This window comes from Neopsephotus bourkii, unplaced genomic scaffold (genome assembly GCF_033783945.1).
Source record: "Neopsephotus bourkii isolate Nb327-2 ecotype Australia unplaced genomic scaffold, CSIRO-AGI_Nbou_v1 NB_168, whole genome shotgun sequence".
Classification (NCBI taxonomy): domain Eukaryota; kingdom Metazoa; phylum Chordata; class Aves; order Psittaciformes; family Psittacidae; genus Neopsephotus; species Neopsephotus bourkii.
In genome coordinates, this window is record NW_026900684.1 from 16,038,271 (window position 1) to 16,062,957 (window position 24,687).

At 37.7% G+C, this 24,687-nt stretch overlaps 1 protein-coding gene across 1 annotated transcript; it reads left to right on the forward strand.

Moving 5' to 3' along the window:
- The first annotated feature begins 73 nt into the window (after positions 1-73).
- On the forward strand, positions 74-24,353 carry ASIC5 (acid sensing ion channel subunit family member 5). Its single transcript, XM_061373603.1, has 10 exons — positions 74-219; positions 12,723-13,029; positions 14,345-14,576; positions 15,653-15,772; positions 16,731-16,880; positions 17,443-17,590; positions 18,590-18,646; positions 20,500-20,668; positions 23,420-23,511; positions 24,117-24,353. The coding sequence occupies exons 1-10, from the start codon at positions 159-161 to the stop codon at positions 24,314-24,316; spliced, it is 1,536 nt and encodes a 511-aa protein (XP_061229587.1). The 5' UTR covers positions 74-158; the 3' UTR covers positions 24,317-24,353.
- The last annotated feature ends 334 nt before the right edge of the window (positions 24,354-24,687 follow it).

Here is a 24,687-nt window from a genome sequence, read left to right on the forward strand (position 1 = left end):
AGCCTATCCCCACTATCCAGTAATTCCAGAAACTATCACAACACAAAGGTCAGTAAGTTCATGTGTTGTTGGCTTTCCAGATTTGGTTTGGATTTCTTTCAACCAGTCAAACCAGGAATGCCTGGTATACTTGCTTTGTCCTGTGGCACACGCTTTACATGCTTTTTACTGCACATTTTCCACCAGTTACTTCTTTGAAGATTAAGGCTGGTGTTTGGGGTAAGTTAATGAGAGGTGCGTATGTGAGAAAAAGGCAATATTTAATAAATGTAGGAATTGTTAAAGTAAGTTTTTAATTGCAGACCCCTGTATCAAGATATCAAGGTACTTTTAAGTTGAAAAAATGAAACATGGAAAAGGAAAGGGAAGAGGAAGTAGAATGTTAGACTGAATAATGATTGTAAGAGTGTTCAAGTGATACATATACTTTCAAAAAATGCACACAGATTAAGTAAAAGCACTAAAACTAATCATGTACATCTCATGCTGGTTTTCCAGTTGTTTAACTCATGGCAATTTCTTGATTTTGTTTCCTCACGCAAAAGTTTCACTTATTGACAAATGTTACTCAATTCTATTTATTCATCAGCTTAACACACAATGATGTAACATAACCAGTGCGCACTTCTTTCCTGCCTGCCAGCCTTCTCTGAAAACAAGTTGATGCTCAGTTTTACAGCAAACAAAGCTGCAGGGCCCCCATGACCTGAGACCATTTGCTCTCTGCAAGACTTGTTCTCCTTAATGGTGACTGTGTCACTTTCAGTAGTTCTAGTCATTTCAGAGTACTTGGCTCATTAAAAGTGTCATACGCAGTATGTGGGTGATGGAATGTGTACCCTGCTCAGCCAGATGCCGTACGTCAGGCTGTACAAATATTAGCTTAAAACTAAGCTGAGCCACAAGTAGGACTCCACTGAGGCAACCCATCAGGCAAGGTCAAGGTGATCCTCCTTCAGGATATAAAACTTGTCAGAGGAAAATAATCCTCTCACCACACACATCTACACATCTGCTCAGGATGGAGGCAAGTAGAGATGAAAATGTAGACCATGCACTGGCACATACAGCAGAAATAAATGCTGAAAACTGTGCTTTTCACCATCCCATTTGCACTCAAGAAGCTTGATGTACATGCTGGTACCTCTCACATGCACAGACATCAAAGACATGGACAAGTAATGTTTACCTTGTCATTTCTATACACCTTCACCTGAAACGTCCAGTCTGAGCCTCCACAGTGAAATCAGAATTTTTGTTACCTTTTCTCATGGCAGAAGCAAAGAAAGAGTGTGAACCTAATAAAAAACAAGAGTAATTGAAAAACATCGAACTCTTAACCTCACCAAAGAAGTTATCCATTTTCTTGTGGAGTTTTAGTTTCTTCTGTGGGATACAGAGAATAATAAACTTCCAGAGCAATGGTCTCTGAAATTCAACCTTTACATTGTCTACCCAGCAGGCAAAGGACTTTGAAATATCAGAGACCTTTTAAACTCTGTGCTTAACAAAACATTAACTCCCTATTTGGGAAGTAATACTACCCTCAATTGGTTCAGGGTTACCAAATTCCCTCAAAATCTAGCTGAGGATACTGTCTGAAGCAAGCACTATACTCCTCCCTCTGATTCAGCAGCAGACGAGCTTCAGTCAATCAGATCAGCCAGACTACAACAATTTAGAAAGTTATTTCCAGTATTTCCAACATGTTCAAACTCTGGTTAGGTGTGTGATAGCTGATTGGTTCCAAAGTGCCTCCATTCTAAAAACCACCAGCCTAGTAACTCTTGTGAAACTTGACAACCCAAATCCACCTGCATCTGCATTCACATCTCATCATTCTTGCTCAGTGACCATGGTCGCTTTCTCCAGTTCAACCCCCTTGAGCTGGTGCCATTAGAAAGCCTTGCTATCCCCAGGATCCTCCTGCAGAGAAAACATTCACAAGTGTGTCTGAATCCTTATCAACATTTGTTTTCCATCAGCTTCCCTTGTAATTCACTAGCAACCAAGAACCTTAAGGTATACATGAGAAGATTAAAAAATATGATTCTCCAAATCATCAGAAAACTGCAAAGACATTGGGGAAAGTAACATGAACCATTTGTTTCAAGCCCACACTTGGGCCATAAATACATTACTCTACTGAAATAAATGTTCAATCTAAAATGTACGTTAAGTTCAATCAGTATGATCTGACACTGCACTGCAGAATTTCACTGTGATTTAACAGTCCATGTTTCCCTATGAAAACTAGAAATGTTGAGATTGGCTTCATGTTAATTTGTTGAACAAAAGCCTTACCTATCCCTGCTTCACTTCAAAACCAAGCAAACCAAATGAGACCACCAGATTCATGCCTTATAGAGAGAAGCAAAAACAAGTATGGGACTTAAAGCTTATAACTCCTACCTGCACCATGTATCTACCCAGAGCAAACTCTGTAGACTGATCATTTCTGGAACAGCTGGGTGATATTATGGATAATATCATCCTCGACACCATGCAGGGAAATTTAATCTCACACTAGCTGAGTTCCGCTCTCTAACTATTCCCCAGCTACAACAGATCTCAAACTATCCAAGATCAATGGAAGAAAAGGTCTTAGTGAGGACTTGAAAACCCCTGCAATAAAACCACAGACAATACAGAACTATCATTCATTCATCTTACTGGCAGCCTTCACCGGATCTCAGCAAGGCTTCACAAGTCTGTAATGAACTTGGTACTAAGCCAATGTTTAAAAAGTGACTTGTACTACAAAACCATGAAACTGTCTGTTAGCAGCGTAGATGACAATGCAGATTAAAAGAGCCTTCAGGGCTGGGTCAGCTCAGAGCCCTAAACTCTGGCATGGCTGTGAGACCCTTAGAAATGAATCTGCTTCTGCCATGCTGCTCAAATTTGGGACTCAGTGTAGGGACCTGATTTCTGAGAGAAGCCTTTATGCCCTGACAGAGATTTTACAGCTGCTTTGCCATCTCTTTATACTAGCATTACCATAAATGAGTCTTGACGCAAAAAGCTCTTCCGTGTGAATACATCTGAAAGCAAAACACAACCTTCATTTTAACTGACAGCATTACTTTTGTTTTTCAGAATGCACCGTCATTTCCCTTCCTCATGCTGAACCCTCAGAATCACATAGAAGCAGATGTGATTCTGACTGTTCAGCATGAACGCACGCACAACTTGCTGTTCGTGCTGTGAATGGCTGAGCAAAGCCATGAAGACCAGGAGTGTGTGTATGTGGCTTTGAGCTTTTATTTAGTTGTTTATTTACTTCTAAAGCATGAAAGTCAGACAGAAAGACTTATGCTCATCCCAGAAACCTATCAAGAGAATTCTGACCTTCAGCAGACAGTGAGAATGCTCTGTTTCATGACTGGGCTGAATACAAGACCAACACAGCAGAAAAAAACCCACGGCTTCACAGAACTGCACTTTGTGGCCTTCAAATGAACTGTCACGGCCTTCATGACCAGCATGGGGATTGTTAAGCACACTTCTTAATCCACCCTCATCCCCTTTCTGTTTACCTCCCCTTAACCAGGTGGACATGGGGTGGCTGAGCTAGCTTCGCTCATCTCAGCTGCAACAGGGTTGCAGTGTGGAGACAAACTGAACTTACATAGAGAGAAGTGATTCATTCATACATACAAAAATGGAGCCTCCTTCTAGTCTGGCCAAGGCAAGGTTTGATGAAAGGTGGAGGTGGCCAGTAGCATATTTTGTAGATAACAGGTGGAGTCAAGAGTCTCTGTGTTCTTATTGTGTGGGGCTTTATGTCTAAAATATTAGTCTGATGAGGACAGGTAAGTAAGAATGACCGCCTGTGTATTGTCATGAATCCAGCAAGTGTTAGATTAGAAGTGATTAAATTAGAAGTGACTTGTTCACCTAAGCCAAATCTCAAGTTATCCCATATGAAATCACTTATGGAGGAAAAAACAAAAAGACCAAGGCACACACAGATGGTTTGGATGGTGTCACCAACTCTTCTGATCAAAATCTCATTCTGATTACAAAATCATCACAGATCAATGTGTTTTTGCAGTGTTCATTAACTTGAACAATTTGCTTGGGGACCTTCTGGCTACAAACAAGTGACGCTTGGAGCTTCCCAATGTTTGTCCCAGAATTACAGACTATGAGTTATCCATCACAGATTGCTTCTACCTACAAAACAGTGGCTTCAGTGAGTTGGATAAGAGTTCCTAGTAGGTCATGCCATGCTGAGGAGTGTGAGGAGTTTCTACTAGAAAATAGCAGATTGCTTGGAAGAGGTGTTAGAACAAAACAAACAATAAAACATTCAATAGCAAATAAAAAAACAAAAAATAAAACAGACCTAAAAAGCAAGCTTACAACGAGATAATTTCCCTGGTATATCCATCTAGCTTTCCAATATTGATAGCCCAGGACTTCCTAAGATACCCAGGTCCTTGCACTTAAAAACCCTTCTGTGAATCCACAGTCTGCAGCAATGACTTCCATAATTAAAGTGCATATCAGATGAAAGAGTATTTCCCTGTGCTAGTTTCAAACTTTCTGCCAAGTAATCAAGTAATTTTCATTTCTGCTTGGTAGTAAGTCATGGCTTATGATCTTATGACAAATAACTGCTATACCTTTATCCCAGTCACACTCTTCTGCACTTGTGCAGATTCTGTTGTGACATTTTTGAGGTGAAGCATTCAAAAGGCATATATCTTTTCAATGTATAGATGTGAGCATTGTTAGCTCCATAAAATCATGGCAATTAAAAAAGTTTGGACACCAAATGCACAACTATAATAGTGAAATGCAGTACAGAAGCTATTGGTATGTTTTGGTTGAAAAGGTACAACTCAAATTGCACAGCATAAGTCAGACCCTCACTGCGTAGGCTGCTTGCTGTACAAGCACTGAACCAAAATTACTTCCCCAGCTAGTGTAATAAAATAACAAGAGATAGACAGGTGAATAAAGACACATAAAAAGAAGAGAGGAAGATAAATTTGGCACTAAAACAGGTCCTCTGCTCAAGTGAGTGCTTTGTGATTTTCAAAACTGGACTTGCTGTTTAACAAGCATTTGAAATTAAGTCAGTTTTGAAAAAACTAAAACTTGGTGACTCAAGGCTAAAACAAACAAGCTTGAAGTTGATGCAATATTAATAATCCAATCAGACATTTGTACATGGGGGAGGAACAGAGCTCAAGGTCTTGCAAGCTACAAAGAGAAGAGATAGCACTGCAAGGATCTTAATTTGTTTTTTCTACTTAAACACAAAGAAATCTGTCATCACTTCCCACCATACCTTTAACTCCCATTTATGTTTCACACATCCCAGCACAATACCCTCACCCCACTGTCTATCATTTGTGGCTCAGCGGAGTGCAGCAGGATTTCTTTCACATTGCACAGTATCTGACCCTGTTAATGCTGGTACCAAATCTCCCTCCCCAAGAGGTGCTCGAAAAGGAACTCTTCCAAGAATACCACCAGGTCATCCTACACCTGTATTTTCTAAATATAACAACCAGAACTCATGCTGACTGCTTTCATAGGTTACCTGCAAACTGTGCTCTGACAATGAAGCAGCATGCTCTCTGAATTGTCCCAGAGGAACGATTTATCTTTCTCATGTTCTGACTGGTAATTATTTTCCAAGTATGCAGAAAATGTGCTTTCACTGTTATTGCCAAAACTTCCTCCTTTCATGTATGAAATGTGCTAATATCAGCCAAAACTATAAACTTTGGAAAAAACCCATATCTTGAATACATGCTACAGAGGTGTTCTAAGGCAAACCTATCCTCTTTTAATGCCTTGCAGCCTCACATTGCAAGGTACAGTTCTTTAGTACAGGAAAGCTCTTGTTTTTCCTCTCCTAAACTGAATCCGGGTTATGTCAGGTACAGTGAAGTCAAAATCTGGAGTCATAAGCTACACCCTTGCCTCCATGCCTCAACTTGTACTACTGTCTGCTCCATGGTACAGACGGCTAGGGAGTTCAGAGGGCTGGTTCAGGGCAAATGCTAATAAAAATTTGCTGAACTCATCCCATTCAGTATATTATTAATGACGTGCGTGATAGAATAGGTTGTACACTACTTACATTGACAAATGAACAGCCTGGAAGGGGAACAGCATGTTGTTAGATGGGGTCTGGAATTCAGAACTATCTTAATCACTGAAATAAATAATGTGCAGCTTCAGTAATGCAGAGAGTAGCACTTTTGAATGTTGGTTGCTATAACCAAACTAGCAAATAAGAAATTCTTTAGAAATTATCTGGATTTTTCAATTATTCAAAAATAACATGTTTAAGCAACAACAGGAAAAACTGTGAAAAGAGCAAATTTTATACTGGAAATTTTAAACGGGAACTTTCTATATGGCATGGAATACTTCAATTCCATATAATCCATTGTATTATGTACTGGGTACCACTCTTCAAAAAGCATGAAGACCACTTGGAATTGGCTCAGGAAATGATAGCAAGAACAACAAATTAACATAGAAAGTATGGCCCATTAAGAGAAATGGAAAGAATTATACATGACCTGTATAACTAAGAGAAGACTATGGGGCAGAAGTGATAAATACCTTTCCTCCAAAGGGAAGAGTATAAAAATTATCCATATACAAGGGAATGAGAAAAGGAGTAACCAGTTTAAATTCTGGCAACACAGACATCAGAAAACAAAATGTAACGACATTTCTTGTATCTGTAGAGCACTACAAAAAATTGAGGAGAGCTTATAATTTCTCCAGTCATAGCTGATTCTGCCTTGATGCACAGACAGACCCAATGAGTCCCCCCTTCTAACTATCTATGAGGCCCTTTTCTACATCCCCTCTTCCCCATTTCTGAATCCACTGACATACCTACTTTGAAGGAAGGAGCAAGACAGATTCTTGCATGTACAATTAGTTAACCATGTTTCACATATGCCAGTTTTTCATTTGCCATGAAAGAGCAATGACAATACATTAAAACAGTCCAGATGTTGGTTACTCTTTTTTCCCTGCTTTTTCTTTTTTTTTTTTTTTTTTGCTAGTATATTTTGTATAAATTGAGTATAAGTATTTGATGTCTGCTATATTAGCAAATGCATTCCTTGATCTGACTTAAAAGAAGGTAATAATTGAGAAATTTCTATTAAAAAAGAGAGCTAAGCAAAACATTATAAGAAGCATTAATGCTGCTAAAGCACTTGCAGAGCCTCATGCAATGAAACGTAAATTGGAAGGAAGCACTTTAACATTCTGGGGGAAAAAAAAAATGTCCAATGAAAGCTAAATATGCACTGAACACATATTTGTGCTTGTATGTATGTAATTTCTCTCAGCAGCTCACAAGAGTTCCTATGAGACATTTTGCTGCAATGAGGCTATAAAGAAATAACTTTATCAAGAACACATTATCTCTTTGTCTCAGCAAATAGCTGTGTAGTTATGCTGGCTGCAGCATTTTGTTTAAATTTATCACCTTAGGAGAACTGAACAGCACTGAGGAATGCCATTTTGAGTACAAAATTTACAATATGGATGGACAAAAGCCATCACAACCACCTCTTCATTGGCTGCTTTTCCTAACCTTTGCTGCATTAAATATTAGGGAATGTGTTATTCAGATAACCAGATACACACTGCAAGAACTGAGCGGACAAACCAAGCTGGCTGTGACTATAATCTGGAAGCTGTTTGCGCAAGCCATTTGGGAAAGGTGAACAAATACAAGGTTGGTCTTCGCCCCCTAGTGTTTGCTTCAGAATTACTGTAAACCAACTATAAAATAGTCTTTTAAAATCGCTTTCTTTTGTAAAACACAACCAGACAACACAAGCCATGTCTGTCTAAAGTATTACATAAAGGTTCTTTGTAAGACAACAACTCACAGAATTTTTACCACAAATACCAGTAGGATGAATCGTATTTGCTGTATAGAGAGCAATTTACAGTTTGTATTCCTTAACTGTATGCACATAGTGGTATAAAGACCAACATAATTTGCTTTGAGAAGTCAAGCAACTCAAGCAAGAGGCATCATCTGGGTACTGTGGATTAATGTGGTTTGCATTAATAGGACTCAACAGATCTGCAAATCAGTGCTCACTCAGCAGGGCACTAGATGTGGTTTAGTTACATACAGATGCTGAAAAAGTTTACTGTTAAGCACTTCACTGCTTGAGTAAACGCAAGTGCTGTGCAAAGCTTGCCCCAGCAAAGAGCCTCAGTGATGAGGCAAAAGTGGCAAACGGAGCTAGGATTTCCAAGAAGCCAAGTACAAAAATCTTCTGTTTGTCACACAGGAGCGACTAACTGGAGTTCAGTGCTTTAGCTTGCTGCTTGTAGTTTTAACAACATGGCAGAAAACAAGTGCCAAGTTGTCGGCAAACAACTAGACAGTGAGGCACTGAGGGACCAAGTTAATATACCTGATAACCCAAGAACACTATGGGCAATCATATGGACCATTACTAAGAGAGTGAATGAAAGAACTGGATCAGAGAGGGAATGTGCAGAGGGGGAGTTGATTATTATTTTCTAAAGAATTAATCAAGCACAGCCCAGGTCTAAAATTATTTGTATTTTTAATTGCCTTCTATTAGATGCTTAGTTTTTAAGTTGAAACAAACTTCAAACAAGATCATACCACACATCTAAGACAAAAGCGGTCTCTGTCCTTCATCTTAAGGGGTTACTGGAATGATGGACTCTGCATGCATTTTCATTCTCACCCAGAGGGTCAGTTCTCAGGAATAAGAGCTCATTTTTGCTAAAGCCCACAGGAACATGAAATCTGGAGCTGGTTATGAAGACAGCTATTCAAAGTGTGGATGAACTGAATTTTGCTGCTGGTGGGAACCTAGTGGCAGACATTCATTGCCCTCCAGAGCAGGAAGGGTTCCTTACCTAATTAAAGAGAATCTATTCAGTTCTGAACAGCACAGTATTTTAGTTTAGATAACTGGTCTTTCTAAAATAACAGGCAAAAATACAGAAAATATTTGCAAGGTGATGCAAGACACCAGTCAAGCCTGCACTTGTACTATCATTAGTATAATACTTACTTGAAATGTATATAAATATGATCCTGTCATAAAAATAATCTATTTTACATTGCAAAGCACTTTACTTAAAAGGCAAAACATAGCAACCCTGGCAGGTAAATTGCCCAGTGTTATGTGTCATTGAGCATCACCTCCCATTTAGTTTTCTATAAAAGCCATTACCTAACAATGATCACAGTGATAAGACAGCTTGTTATCCATTCCTTCCTTACTGAAATAAGCAAAGCCTCATGGACCAGCTTCGGAGATTCATTCAATCAGATGTTAAAGGTATGTGACTAGACATATTAGAGTTCTTTACCAAGAGTTTTTTTTACATTTTGGTAGGTTTTTTTCAGGACTGACAACCAAAATGAGAAAATCTGCCTCGTTTCTCTTTTAACCTTGTCCAAAAAGAGCACTAGTGTACATTTTCAAGATATAAAGACAGAGATGAAAGAAGCTTGTAGAAAAAAATAAATAATCACCCAGTTACTCAAGGGGTGAGGAAAAGTCTCTAGCTATTTAGAATAAAGACAACACAGTTTTAACTAGGCAACTACTATTCTGAATGATATAACTCCTTCCAGGCAAGAGCTCCTGCTGCTGCTGAGCTATATCTTAAAAGGACATTCTTTTTTAATACGTTCATTAATGAAAATCCAATCACACTTAAACACTGGGAATATAAAAATGAGAATTTTGTACCTTATTTCTGCTATGCAAAACCTTAGCTTCCAGTTCTTCCCACGAGGTCCTGTTACATTTTTCTTCCTCACTAGATCAAAGAGCCTATTACTGTTATCTATCAGTATATGCAAGCAGTTATAGACTGTGACCAACTAATTGCTGAGTGAAATTAAAAAACACTTTAAATTCGATTATTCAATTTACAGTGTTAACATTAAAGATACTGTGAATTTCTGAGGTTTTTATATAAGCTGATAACTGTACGTCCCTGGCCGTGTGTCCCTGGTGCAGGGAACTCATTTCTTCTTTAACAACACTGACTGGAAAATCAGGTTTCTCTTACTAACCATGATGGTTCTTGGGGCTTCTCCAGTAGTCAGGGTTTCCTGAGGCAAAGCATCTGTAGCCCATGCTGAACATATGAGCTACCTTACAGTTCTTACATTTATGTTCTATATTTGGCTCCAAATATGTGATTTGCTCCTAGATCTGAATTCCTCTAATTTAGTTACCTCCTTGCTTTTTCACTTATCCATGCTCTACCCTTTGGATCTTCTATAAATACTGGGTTTATTCACATCTTTGACAAATTATGGGGTATTTTTTAGCTTAATGCATACATTAAATGTACTTTGTATTGGTACTAAAAGAACATAGTGCTCTCAAGACCTTACTAATGGTCTGAGGTCTTGCAAGACCTTACTGTCTCTCCAGCAGCAACTTGGATACCCAGCTTAAAGCTAGTTCATCTGTGTTGGTTACACAGCCTTAGTCCAGATACACACAGCTCAAGCTTTGCATAGGATGAAGGGTTAATAATTTATAATCTCACACCCAGCCATTATTGTGGTGTATTATTATTTATTAAATGAGATCTGGAATAATCATTCTATTATTAATTATATATCACTGAAATGTACTTGTTCCTCAAATAGACCAAATACCAGAGCAAATGGCTACTCCTAATTCACATATTTCATACTGTTTTCCAATCCACCACATGTGAGAAATTTCATACCAGAAATCTACCACATGATCCTTTGTAGTTAAAAATCTTTTTTTCTATTTTTTTTTTAATTATAGCATGTTCTAATGAACACTGAAAGTAGAGTAAGGATTCTTAAATGCACTCACCTAGTAGTGCTAATTCCTCTGGGGAAAGACAGCAATGAAAGCAGCAATATGATATTAGATAATCTTAAGTACTAACAGCAAAAATTTCACAATCAGATAAAACCATGTATATTTACAGTAGTAGCTATGCACAACTTAGTTACATATTTGCATAGACTCCAAGTTACACTTCTGCTGATTAAGCTAACTAGTGGGTTTTGATGGCAGTGCATTCTTATGTAGGGATATGCTATCTTCCTCCTACCTAACACAGTGTATATAGGAGGAATGAACACACACAGCACTTTTCCTGAGAGAATAGGGTCTCACTGCTTGTGGTCTCTTGCTAGAGGCTATGGACAGCAGATGCAGACACATGGTAAGAATGTAATTTGCTCTGCTGTTACTCAGGGAACAAGCAAAGTACTTGTCCCACTGCACACGCGCTGGTGAAAGGGAAGCCTAAAGCAAGACAAAAGCACACGTGGGTGAACAGCTTTGCAATGGGATCTAATAGTCACTAGAGCTAGGAGAGAATCTTCTGAACAGTTTTCCAGCAGAAAACTGATGATGAAAAGGGTTCACAGTAAACTCAACCAGTACTGATCAAAGTTCTTACGTCTTTAAAGAGAAACAGAGAAAATTCTTTCCCTTCAGAAATATTTTGAAATCTAGCATCATCTGAGATTTCATTATCACAGTCCCCAGATCGTGTAGAGACCAAAGCAGCATCCCAGATTGCTGATGTGGTCACGATAGCTTTGGCAGATGACCCTTTCACATCCCTTTGATCCTTTGACCAACTGTAATAGCCTCAAGTAAATCAGTCTTATAAAGGGTATATTTTCTTCCTCCCATGTATGCCACACTATTAAATCTATTTTCTGGTTAAAAAAATGGAATTAGGGAAGCACTTAATTGCTGTTAAATGCTAATCTAAACATATTTTCAAGTCCTAATCATTATTGTCTCAAAACTTTCTTTAATTTATGGCTCCTATGGACCTTCTTAATGACAAAATAAAGTAGCAGATAACAATCTGAAAATGAAACACTTTGCAAAGAGACTGGTCCAATTATAACTAGATACAGGAAAGGCCTTATTAAGTTTCCCTCATCTGGATGTTTGGAGAGAACATTTGTTCAAATCCATGCCCAAAGATCATTCAGCAGCAAGCATAAGAAAATGGCTACATTTCCAGGTACTGATAATATTCATTACTGTTACTGTTTTTAAACATAGATCTAAAAATCTTTTTTTCTTAACATCACTTGGCAGAAAAGTGGGATAAATGAAAACTAAAATCATTCCTATTTCAAAGTTAAGGAATCAGACATGAAGAAGCCGAAAAAACAAGACAGTAGCTTTCCTTTTGAACCTGTAACTTCAGGTTTTTACCCAAAAACTTTTAATAATGAAAAGACTAAAATTTCCTTTAATATGATTCTATATCTTTCCATTTCTACCTAATTTCTCAGAGCAGGTATGAAGGACCAGGCCTTTAATGGGATGTTACTGCAAAATCAGATGTTCAGCTTTTTACAGTAGGTTCACAGCAACCTCTGGTCTTATATCACTGAGGTATGTCGAAATCCAATATTTTCGACAGAAGTGGAACTACCCTTTTATATTAATGTGCTTAAAAATTTGTGTGCTTCAAATATTGCAAGATATAGTCTGTTCCCAGACAGCACTGAGCTCATCTCGCAGCACACAATTCTTCCACCCTCAGAAGCAAGTTCACTACTGAAAGAGAGGATTCACAGTTAAAGAAAAATTTTACAGCTGCTTCCAATATCAAAATTATGTGGTTTCCTTTAAGTGTCATTTAAATGCTAATTTTACAAATGTGTTTTCACTTTGTTCCATATTAAGGAATATTGAAAAAGATACAATTGTACTTAATAAAGAAACTGGTGTCACATTTGGATGACAGGAGGAATTATCATCAGGAGTTTGCCTCATCCACTTCATTTCATGGAGTACATAATATTGTTGAAACTCAGAGCAAGACTCGCAAAGTGCTGTGGCTGTTTGTAGTCATGGGCTGTTTTGCCATTGTTATATGGCAAATCTGCAGTCGCTTCATCTACTACTTCACCTGGCCAACCACAACTACAGTGGTAGTTCAGTATGTGGAAAATGTCCAGTTCCCCGCCGTGACTTTCTGCAACTTGAACAGGTAAAAGTTGTATTTGTTATTTGCTCTTTAGAGGCAATACCTTTACATATGGAAACAGCTGGCTTCCACAACATGCCTCAACAAATCATGTAAAATAAATATGGCTTTGAGGGGCATGTCTTCCATACCACCAACGGGATTTAAATGAAGAAAAAAAGTACAAGAATCAAGTAGTGGGTTGCTTTTTTAATCTTCCCCTTCCTTCAGATGAACAATTGCACTACAGATTTTTAAATTTCAAAACATAAGTAGGAACAGAAACACCTTTGGTGGTGTTCTTCTATGTACAAGCGCTGCTTCTAAAGTGCAACTAAGGGACAGTCATCAGTTACACCCAAGTAAAAAATAAAACACAAGGTTTGCAAACACCAATATTCAAACAGAAACCTCATACATATGTTCTAGCTGGTATCAGTGGGATTTTCAGGACGGAAACATTTGGTCTGTTTGGAAGTCATGGAAGTTCACTACAGGTTTCTACATCTGAAGAGAATAGCCAACATTCAGATGCGGCCACTTTGAAAGTAATTTTACAAACCTACAGCCTGATTTTTAGAGCAAATACGTAATTTAGGAACAGTTTTAGAAATACAGAAAGTTTACCCACATTGTTTCCTCAATCTTCTGCCTTTCCCTGGCAGTATCACCTAGAAGTCCCAGTCTCAAATAACTGGAACTGTTTGCATCCCTCGCATTGCCCCACGTAAAGCCACCCTGGGTTATTTGCACAACATTCACCACAGATGGAGCCACAGAGCTTACGGGAAGGTAGACTGTCTCTACACTGGGGTGTAGTGCCTTAGTAAAGTAGGTATATGAGAGCACTGAAAATGCACTTACAAATCAATTTCATAAGGGATAGAAGACAGCTTTTTTGAAGGGAATGGCTCCTCCCAGCTAGTTTCCCACATGTAAATATAACTGTTCAGTTTCTCATCAGTTCTACAAATCTGGTTGTTGTCTTACACAGATGGCAAATCTACAGAAATGTGTTCAATGACTGACCAGAATAGCCATGGGAAGGTGGCCATTTTCTGTTTTCAGATATGGAATATAGCTTCCTAGAAATGGAGACAGTATTTTTATTCTATTTATATAATATAATATAATATATATCTACAATATATAATACATAATTAAAATTATAATATAGAATATAGAATTTATAATACATATTTATATTGCAGAGACCAAAGTGCATTGTGGTGGCCAAGAATAACATTTTGCAAGCAGACAACAAATTGTGTCACACATTAGGCAAGAGCAGCTTTGAGATGCACAGAACTAAGCAATTTTTTTCTCCTTCCCTGGACAGGTTCCAAACCCATGCAGTAAGCAACCTCAAGATAATTTTTTTCATTTGGAACATTGTGTCTGGAGTACTCCACAATTTTTCTATGGAAAATAAATATTCTCAAGAGCTCAATGATTTTCTTCTTGGGAACCAGAACTTCAGCATCAAAGAGTTTACAAAGAAAAATGGGTTTTATCTGAACAGCAGCACATTGCTAGAATGTGACTTTTTTGGAAAGCCATGTTACCCGCAGGTAAAGATGTTTATTTTACTAAAACAGTAGCATGGAGGAGAAGGGGGTATATTCTTACCACTCCCCACTTGAGACACCTATCTTTGCCAGCTACTCCCCCCTATTGTCCCTTTAGAGTTACCCAATGGAGAAAGAAAGTTTTGCTCTAAACTACCCTGAGTACCCCAGTTCTCCCACTGACTGTGGAGACAGCCTGCAGGACTCCCTGAGCTGTAAAATGGGATTTTGGTCTAAATTTCTCTCAGTCCAGTACCACTTCTGCACTGGAGATAGCAGCCTTTGGCAAACCTTCAGGCTGTATCTAACAACCTTGTCCATAAATGGCCTGTAACGAAGGTCAGTTTGAAAAGTCTGATTGCAGACTTTCGTTCTTGAGGTCAAGAATACAGACAGCCAGGGTAACTACATGGAGACTCCACAGGAATTTTAAATAATGAGGTGAAAATAGTCCAGCTTTGAGAATTTTGGACAACAGCCAAAGAATATGATCATTGCATTTTTATGTCAATTCTTCCATACAGTGATTCCCAACTTAAATAGAAAATGTGAACAGAAAAGTCAGGACCTTATTCTTTCAGATATAACCTTCAGATATGCTATAACTTATAAAATTAGGCATTGGAGAGCCCTCTTGACTGAAAGATACTAGTGTTAATAACTAAAACTAAAGCAAATACTATACTTTCATGTGTAACATGACATTTAGATTTGAAACAATCTTCACTAAACATGTACTGAAAATATTAAACAAGTTGGTTTTGAATATATGTCTATTAAATAATATATATTTCTACATAATGTACCTATATAATTTCTATAAGGTATAGAAAAGCAGGACTTCATTAAATGATTCTGAGCAGCTGACAGATTAATAACATGAAATTTCTCCTTTAAACTTCATTTCCTACAGAAAGGGTGAAATCTGTCTGAATATTTCCATCAATTAGCACTTTTCTGATTGAAATATTTAGCATTGCCTTTAGGAAAAACAAACACTTCAGTAGTCGATCTCTTGCATTGTAATTCACTAAGGAAACTTCTTTCCGTTTACTCTTCCCTATTTTCCTTTATTGAAGGATTTTGAACATGTTTTCACTGAATATGGAAACTGCTTTACTTTTAATCACAATGATCTTGCAGCAAGAAGAGTGAGTTTGTCTGGAAGAGGCTTACATTTGCTTTTTGATGTCCAACAGGTACAACTATCCTAATGATTATAAATCACATTTCATGTAATAACTTACAGCTGAATGGAGTTGGGTTGGTTTGGATTTGTGTTTTGGTTTGGCTGGTTTTACACAGACCCTCAGAATTTCATGCACAGATTTATCATTTCTGAATGAAAGGGTATTTTCAAGGGAAGATCTAACACAGATTTTAAGTCAGAATTATTGACTCTGTCCCCAGCTAAATGGTTCTGAAAGTTGCAAGTGAATGTGTATGTACATATGCACAGTCCACCTACAGTCAAAACATGTCATCAGAGCAGTAATCTCATTTTATACAAGCACTTTGGGGTGACATAAATTCATTTTAATAAAAGGCCCAGTAGGGGAGGTCATATGGTGCCAGCTTTTAAAGCATTACTGAATTTTAGTTGCATCAGCTCTAAGTGCTCAATGACAGCTAAGATCTGGTCTTTGCACTATAGCCTCTGGCCTCATTAGAATTACCTTTGAGCAACAAAACCCAGAAAATTACTATCACCTTATGAGGTCAGCGAGGAAAAGTAATATTTTGAGTGATAAATGACTTAGACATTCACTTTTATTCTCTAAGAATTACGAGACAGGAGTGACAGGTTCTGGAATGTAATGGAATGTTTGCTGAAATGTGATGGGTAGTTGCAAGTAAAATGAGAGAATATCCAAGTTATGAGTAAATGTTTTTCTATGTCTTCTTGCTTTTGAAACCGGGAGATGACAGAAGGAGTAAAAAACACCCCTGAATTTTATGGTAACTGGAAGAAAACCCACAGAAGCCATTAGCAAAGAAAATTCAAGTCAGTTTGCTTCTATATGTATCTGTAAATTGCCTAAAATGCGACTAGAGATATAAGACCAAATCAAAAAGCACAGCACCATTTTAAACACAGCTAAAGCTTCAGGTGGTAAGCAGAGCCAAAACTACTTTAAATAATTCTTTTTGCATCAGGAACACTTCACCGATGAACCTTCTCTTGGTTATACTGATGCTGGTGTAACTTTTGATATCCATTCACCCAGAGAGCTTCCACACTTTGATGGTTTAGGTTTACTAACACCAGTTGGAATGCATGCACAGGTTGCAATCCGCCAGCTGAAGGTAAGGACTTTGTCCAGCAGGGGAAATATGGGTCTTTGCTGACTCCTTTTCTGAAGTAGGACCATGAGTTAGACATTTTGGAAGTTAAGTATTTTATCATGCCAAAGTGACTCCTAAAAGTAACATTTCCTTCAGACACAAACAAAATTACTGCAATTTTGGGGCGGCAGAGGAGGGTATCACTGGTCATCATAATCAGTATCTATTAAAATCAGCCTTTCTTCCCAAACATCTTAGAGTCTTGCTGACATATAATGATACAAGGACACCAAAGCATATTCTGTTAGCATTAATGATGTTTCAGATTCCTAGTGGAATCCAAGTGGAGTGGACTACTCTTCACTAGGCTTTCTGATCAAGTCCTACTTTTGCTGTGAGAGGAGCTGATTTTATAATTCCAAAAGCATAACCTGTAACTGCCTCCAATCAAATCACAACATCACTGGTTATGTCTTCAACAGGCTTCCTTAGTACTTTAAATTGTGAGAAAATAACATCTGAATTTAAAACTGAGACTACCTATCTATCTATCTATCTATCATCTGTTATTATTATTCTACAGTCAATTATCCAAGAATACCCATGGGGAGAGTGCAAACCTGATAAAAAGCTTCGCTACCACAGAATTTACAGTATTAATGGATGTTTGCAAGAGTGCAAAGCCCGGTACATACAGGACTGGTGTGGCTGCTTGCCATTCATTCTTCCAGGTATTTCCCAGGAATATCATACCATACACTGATCATCTTGCTAGGAGTCCTCACCTATTATTGAACAGCAAAGAAGACAGGGAAAGTCTCCTCTTTCCTACCTTTTCAGCATTAAAAGCAATGATAATAATGTCACCTCTCTCTAGAGCAAGAGCTGGAACCCAAATCTCTGCTCCCACAGCTCTTTTTTCATGATTAGGGGGCAAGAAAGCACCTCCACTTTCTGACTCAATGTATTTTTAAATATTCCCAGGCAAGGTAGAATGTTTTCACTAAGGGAGACCCTCTAATGAGTGATCTCCAGTCCATTTGTTTGGCAGCCTCTTGGAAAGGAGGTTGTCAATCTCCTGGAAACTCTCATGGAAAGGGGTTTGAGAACGAAATTAAATCTAGGTCTCCCTACCCAGGGCGCGAGCTTTATACAGTAGCAGTTAGAAAAAGGAGGGCAATGCCTTCTTTAACTGTGTGCCAAACTGCAAAGTAGTATTTCCATGCAAGACAAAAATCTGGGTGAAACTGAGGTCATCTGAAATCAGAAAAGTTTACTGTTAGCTCAGGGTGCTGTCTTACCCATCTTGCATGAAGTTCCAAACTTTTGCTGAAACACATGGGGTGTAATCATACGGGGGTGTAATCATAGATGGGTGTAATCCCATCTACCCTACTTTGTTTTCTCATTTCCGCTCAGAAAACCAGAAATTCCCTGCTCCAGCAAGCTAACGCAAAAAGTGCACCACAAGCTTAAAGGCAGTTCTGGCTGGCAAACATAATAAAGATGTTTGCTCCAACAGCAAGCTTCCTGGTTTGGTCTGTTGTCACTATGTGCCCCTTTTAGTGTTGGTAACTGCATCATGCCCAAAGAAATTGATTTCTCAGTTGTATAATGATAAACATGAAGTGCGAAGCAGGCTTCCATGACATTATATTTCAGTTGGGTACAAACAGAGCTAAGGCTCAGACTCTAATTGAAGTTCCTAAAGTTTGTTGTTTATTTTTCAGGAAATGGAACAGAATGCGATTTGCTGAAGTATTACAATTGTGTTTATCCGGCAGTCTGTAAGTAATAACTACATATTCTCTAAGCCAATTCCAAATAGTAGACAGTACCCATCAGTTAAAAAAAATACCAAAACCAGTACTGAAACTGAGTACATCAAGCCTCTGTCTTGCTTTTCTGGATCTTCAAAGTATCATCGTTCTAGCTCCAACGTTGTATTCTTTTTGTTTTTGACAGAAAAGTGAACAGCACAGTAATAACAGGCTTGCCAGCCAAAAGAAAATATAATTCAAAAATCGCTGGACTTTAAAGTTTTATCTTTTCAATAGTAAATTGAATTATAGATTTTCAAAGTGCTCCAAACACAAGTAATTTCTGTAATCAATGTGCACACAATAGATATGGAATCTGTAAATCACTACAGCAGATTTTCTGGAGAATACTGCGACTGGTAATCTGAGAAGTAATTTCTCATGAACTCTAGAAGGCCTCCTTTTCAACTGTGTTGGATTCTTGACTCTCCCAAAGGAGTGGGTGATTAAGATAACAAGTAGAGGAGTGAGTCTTGGTGGGCCTGTGCAGGGGTTTATTTCTGTTTTGATTAGGTTTGTGCAACATTCATTCAAGATCTGCTACTAGGAACAATGATTATTTCTCCTGTGGCTGTCTTAAAATCGATCCCACCAAGTTCACAACCTTATATAATCACAGTCTTTGACAGCCTGTCATGGTGGAAATGTTTATTTTTTTTTACTTAATGGATATTCTGTAACCAAGTTTCAATGAAACCAGCGAGCAATATAAGAAAATAACCCCAAAAAGCCTTATCAAGGATTGTACCCCACAAGTAAATGGCATCACAGTACTGTACACAGGGAACCTGGCTTGTAGGCATCTGGTCTCCAGATCTCGAAGTTAGGCATTAAGTCTCCCTTTACAGTGCAGGAGAGGTTAGGCATCTGATAAGAAAATCTCAAATGACAGCACTATCTGCAGGACCTACCATTGGTGAGAGCATATATTTTAGGAACCCGAAGGGCTGGCTATCAGTAAAATCCACAACACCAGCATCCCTGGAGAGCACCTCAAATCCTCAACTAGCAGGCTGAGATATCTCCTCCCCTGCAGGTTGCAAAAGCCCAAAAACACAACGGCCACCACCACGAGGACAAACACAGCACCACAAGCAGGAAGCTATGGTACTCATCTCAGAGTACCAGATACCTTTGGGTGATGGTTTATGCTTTATGAAACATTTATGCCTTACCATTTTTCTTCTACATTAATTTTCTCCAGGTTTCCTGGTTTTCTATAACAATTTCTTTCTGTTAGAGCCTCATCAGAGATATAGCTCCTCAACTTCATGAGCAGTCAGACCTGCAGAATCTTGTGGCTTCTCTTTGGTATTTGAAGAAAAAAAGTTGTCCTTAAGCCCTCTTAGTTGTCTTAAGCCCAATTATCAAATTGCAGACAGGGGTTAAGGTAAAGTGAATGATCTTAACCAAGATTTTTATGTAGTTATCAGATAATAGTAAACTGCAACTGGCATTGCTCTGGAAGCTGTTTCTGTACACTAAAAAGAGCTAGGCAGACATCAAGGCACTAAGACCAAAGACTATATACCTAAACACGCAATCAGAAAGCTAGCACAGAACATGGAGAGTCTTCTGTTGTCCTGCTGTTTAACTGAATGAGAAATAACAAGCACATAAATCCCTAATGAGGAGGAAACACTTCTGGGTGCTGAATTTCCTTGGGGAAAAGGGACATAAAAATCTCAACCCTTATCAGTGTGCACCAGTTTCCCAAATGCCAGCTACAGGTACTTATTTAGTAAGTTTTAAAAGAAGATTTTAAGCTGTATGCTTTTTTTTTAGAAATTCTATGTAGATTCTTTATCCTGAAATTTCAGATGACATAGAGATGAAAGGATTATGTACAGTAGGAACCCACAATTCCACTTGCCCTGCCCCATGTGAAGAAACAGATTACCCTACTACTGTCACCTATTCAAGTTTTGGAGGAGAAAGCGCTATAAAATACTATTCTGCAAAACTGAAGAAAAACCCAGAATACATCAGGTAATCTTGCTTATAACACCTTGGCTAATAAAGAAATTATCAATTACTTTTAAGTGTACTAACAGAGCATATGATTCAAATATGACCTTTAAAAATACATTCTTACGTGAGATATTAACAATGCTGTCTCTGAGACAAAAAAATCTTAGACAAAATTCGCTAAATTTATACATATTCATATATATTAAAATACTTAGATACATCTAAGTCTTGTGGATAATGTGAAATATATACTGTAATTAAAAAGTAATGTTTTCAATTAGCTACTCTGTCACTGATCTTTTGTAACAAAGTGGGTTTTTCTGATCACTTTTGTAAATAAAAATAAGGAGCAAGGTTATCAACTCTATCCACAGTCCACATGAACAATCCATCCAATAGAGAAGATAAATCTTCACTCTTCCACAACTCAAGTCAACGAACCACCTAAATAGATACTATATTAAGTTGCTTTCCTTTCTCTCAACCCATTCTCGAAGGAAACTCTATAAGCACTGATGAGTTAGGTTTTAGCGTAGGAATAATGTCACAAGTTGATTACTCTTTTCTATTGTTAGTAGAATCCACTAATACCGTTTATATTATAGAAGCTATTTAGAAAATATTCAGTACAATATTAATTCTTATGAGACAGTATTAATTCTTATGAGACAGCAGAAGAGTGAAATAGCACAGTTCTGTGAGACTAAAAGACTACACAGCAAAAGAAGTAGGTCTATGCCCAAAAGAAGGAACCATCTAGCATAAAAACATGTCTCAACAGTATTGACTACACCTTTTATCCAGGAAATGATGTTAGAACTTGTTATGCATAGTACTGCGTCACTCAGTAGTAGCATCGAGCTCACAATCTGCATGCTTTCAACTTCGTAGAAGAGATATCCTATATGTTTATGCTTTAATAGAGCGTACATGCCTTATGGTTACCATATAATAAATTGATGCCAGAGTTCCTTGCAAATAAGTATTACATATCCAAAAATAGAATGATTTGAGTTTGAAAGATACTATCTAGTGGTCAAAGAGCATTTCATACAGTTTTAGAGACTGAACTGCCTCTTGCTCACAGACGTAGATGTTAATATTGCAAGTAAGTATTAAGACATGCTACATGAATTTATAGTGTCCACACATCAAAATATGTTTCTAAAGAAATGTAGAAAATTTGGCTAACGAAGTATCTGTATTTCATCGTTTCAGTGACTTCACTGTTCTTACTCTTGAGGCCATCAGTCTACACATGTTTACATGTGAGCAGTAATTATGTGAATCATAGAATAGTTTGTGTTTGAATGAACCTTTAAGGGTCATTTAGTCCAACCCCCTGCAATAAACAGGGACATTTATTAGATCAGGTTTTTTAGTGTGCTGTCCAACCTGACCTTAAACACTTCCAGGGATGGGGCATCTACTAACTCTCTGGCCAACCTGTTCCAGTGTTTCACCACACTCATTTCTTCCTTATATCTAGTCTTAAACTAAATGATAGTCTCAACCCATTACTGCTTGTCCTGTTGCTACAGGCCCCATTAAGAAGTCTGTCTCCAGTGAAAATTACGAAAATCAAACATGCTGTTATATGCAAAACTATTAATCCTTATTATCTCTGTTGATTGTGTTATTGTCTGTAAACATCATGCATGACTCAGTAATTATTCAGTTGAGCAAGTTAAAATAAAGAGCATTCCCCTGTTACCAAGCCTTAACCAATAGAATTCCTGCCCATGTATTAATGAGTACCTATTCCAAACTATAAAACATTGAAATATACTTCTGTCTGAAAATGTAAGGAGGGAAAAGTTAAATGTTTATTTGGATAATTCTGCTAGCAACTCCATGACAATGGTAGGAAGTCTTACTAATAGAAGTAATGAAAATTAGATTATTTTTATTATCAGTGCTACCTGAGTTTTAGAATTATCACCTAAAGAGACAGAAGTGATTATTTTGTACAGCAAATATTGCATTATCATGAATATTGTTAATGAGCTCATTATCACTGTCAAGCCAAAAATCTGTAGCTGTTTGCAATTCTCAAGAATAATCAGTACTTTTATTCCTAAAGGTCACATCATTATGTTTGCAATCAGGCTTTTTTTGTCTGGTTTATTCCACAACCGTTACATTTATATTCTGGTCAGGAGTTAGGCAGATTCTTTCTGCAGACATGATATCAATGATGAGCTCTTTACTCACACTGAGTAATTTCACAGGTCTTGCTCCAACTCAGATTTAACTACTCTTCCACTTCTGCAACAGGCAAGAATTTAATCTACAGATGAGGTAGCTAAGTAATAATTAGGTAAATGAGGCTATTAGCACAGGATAGAACTAAACATCCTCATATAGGACAAAGCCCCTTCTGCACAAACACGCTCATTGAAATAAGCATAGCTAAACAGCAGTTGCACACAGAAGCAATAGACTGTGCTTTCAAGCAATGTAGTTCGGGATGCTTGACACTTTCGCTAAAGCTTATCTCTGTGACCCTCAAAAAGTACAAGTCTATCTCACAGTACAGATCTACTTTCTCAACACAGCCTGAAGATCTACTCCTCTGATAAGTTTCTGTTTAACAGTTGGTATTAGAATAATTTTTCCTTCAGTCATTTAACTCATTTTGGTAACACTCTAATTGTTCTTTAAAAGACACCATCACACCTCCCTGACTCTGTCCATGATGATAAACATTGCTGAAAGTGAATAGCAGTCCTGAATGTCTCTAGTAAGACTGTATGTGTTTGTCATTAGGCAGAACCTTGTGAGTATTGACATTAAATATAGTGATCTGAGCTACAAAATAACTCGGCAGCAGAAGGCCTTGACTATATCTGAGTTGCTTGGTAAGTGAATGTTTAACATTTATTTACTGCTGATTAATAATTAATCTAAAGTAGGCCACACAAACAAACCTGGTTTTTATTCTCTCCGCTCCCAAGTCATAGCCTATGTGGGTTTCTAAACAGAAAGGAATACCTTTTATGTTATAATGGTAATAATCATGTCTGCCCCATGGTCATTTTTTATATTCTCTCCTCTCATCCCATTAAAGAACCCACAGTATGGACAGCAGATGAGGGTAAGAATTAAGTTTGGCACTAGTTTACAGTTGTATCACACACAGGACTAAGAATACTGATGTTTAGGGGATTCAGAGAGGAGAGGGAGAACATGAGGAGGAGATGCAGGAAAACAGTTAAAAAGACATAGAAACAGGAAATATTTTAAGTATCTGCTTCACAGCGGATGTGTTCTGTTTACCTTCTTTATTTAGAATTTTAAGAGACACATTAGTCTTCTCTTATAAACATTCTTAAGAATATTAATTCTGTTTTCTTAAAGCAATGGATTATTTATATTGAATTTATATAGCACTTGAACCTGGCAAAGTTTTGTTTCCTTGTTGGACTAAACCAAAATGCTGGATGTTTATTTCCTTCTCTTACAGCTGATGTAGGTGGCCAGCTTGGATTGTTTTGTGGTGCCAGTATGATTACAATCATAGAACTGCTTGAGTACGTTTTTACTAACTTCTGCTGGATGTGCATCTTTCTTCTATTGAAAGCTCCTGAAATGCCTCAATGGAACAATCCATCCCACAACCACCCAACACACAAGGAAAAAAAGAAAGGAATACAAGAATGTTAGTGTCTTGTAGAAGCACAGAATTGTTTCTGCCACTTCTCTTCCTGTCTAAGACACAAACAAAACTAATATTACGCATTGCTCCCTTCCCTGCACTTCTTATTTTTCCTACTTTTTTTTTACCTGAAACTATTTAACTGTGCTGAGTTAAGAGTGAACATTGGAAAGTCTCACTTTCTTTCTCATGTAAAGAAAAACTGAATTTTTGCCTAAAATTTTAAAGAATTACCAATTTTTTAAAATAACATCGCAAGTGGTACTGACATACAATGCAATTTAACATTGCTGACCCAGTTCTTCTCTGTTTTGTGAGAGGAAATAATACACACAGCAAATTAATACACACAAGCTTTTTAACCACCATAAAGCTGCAT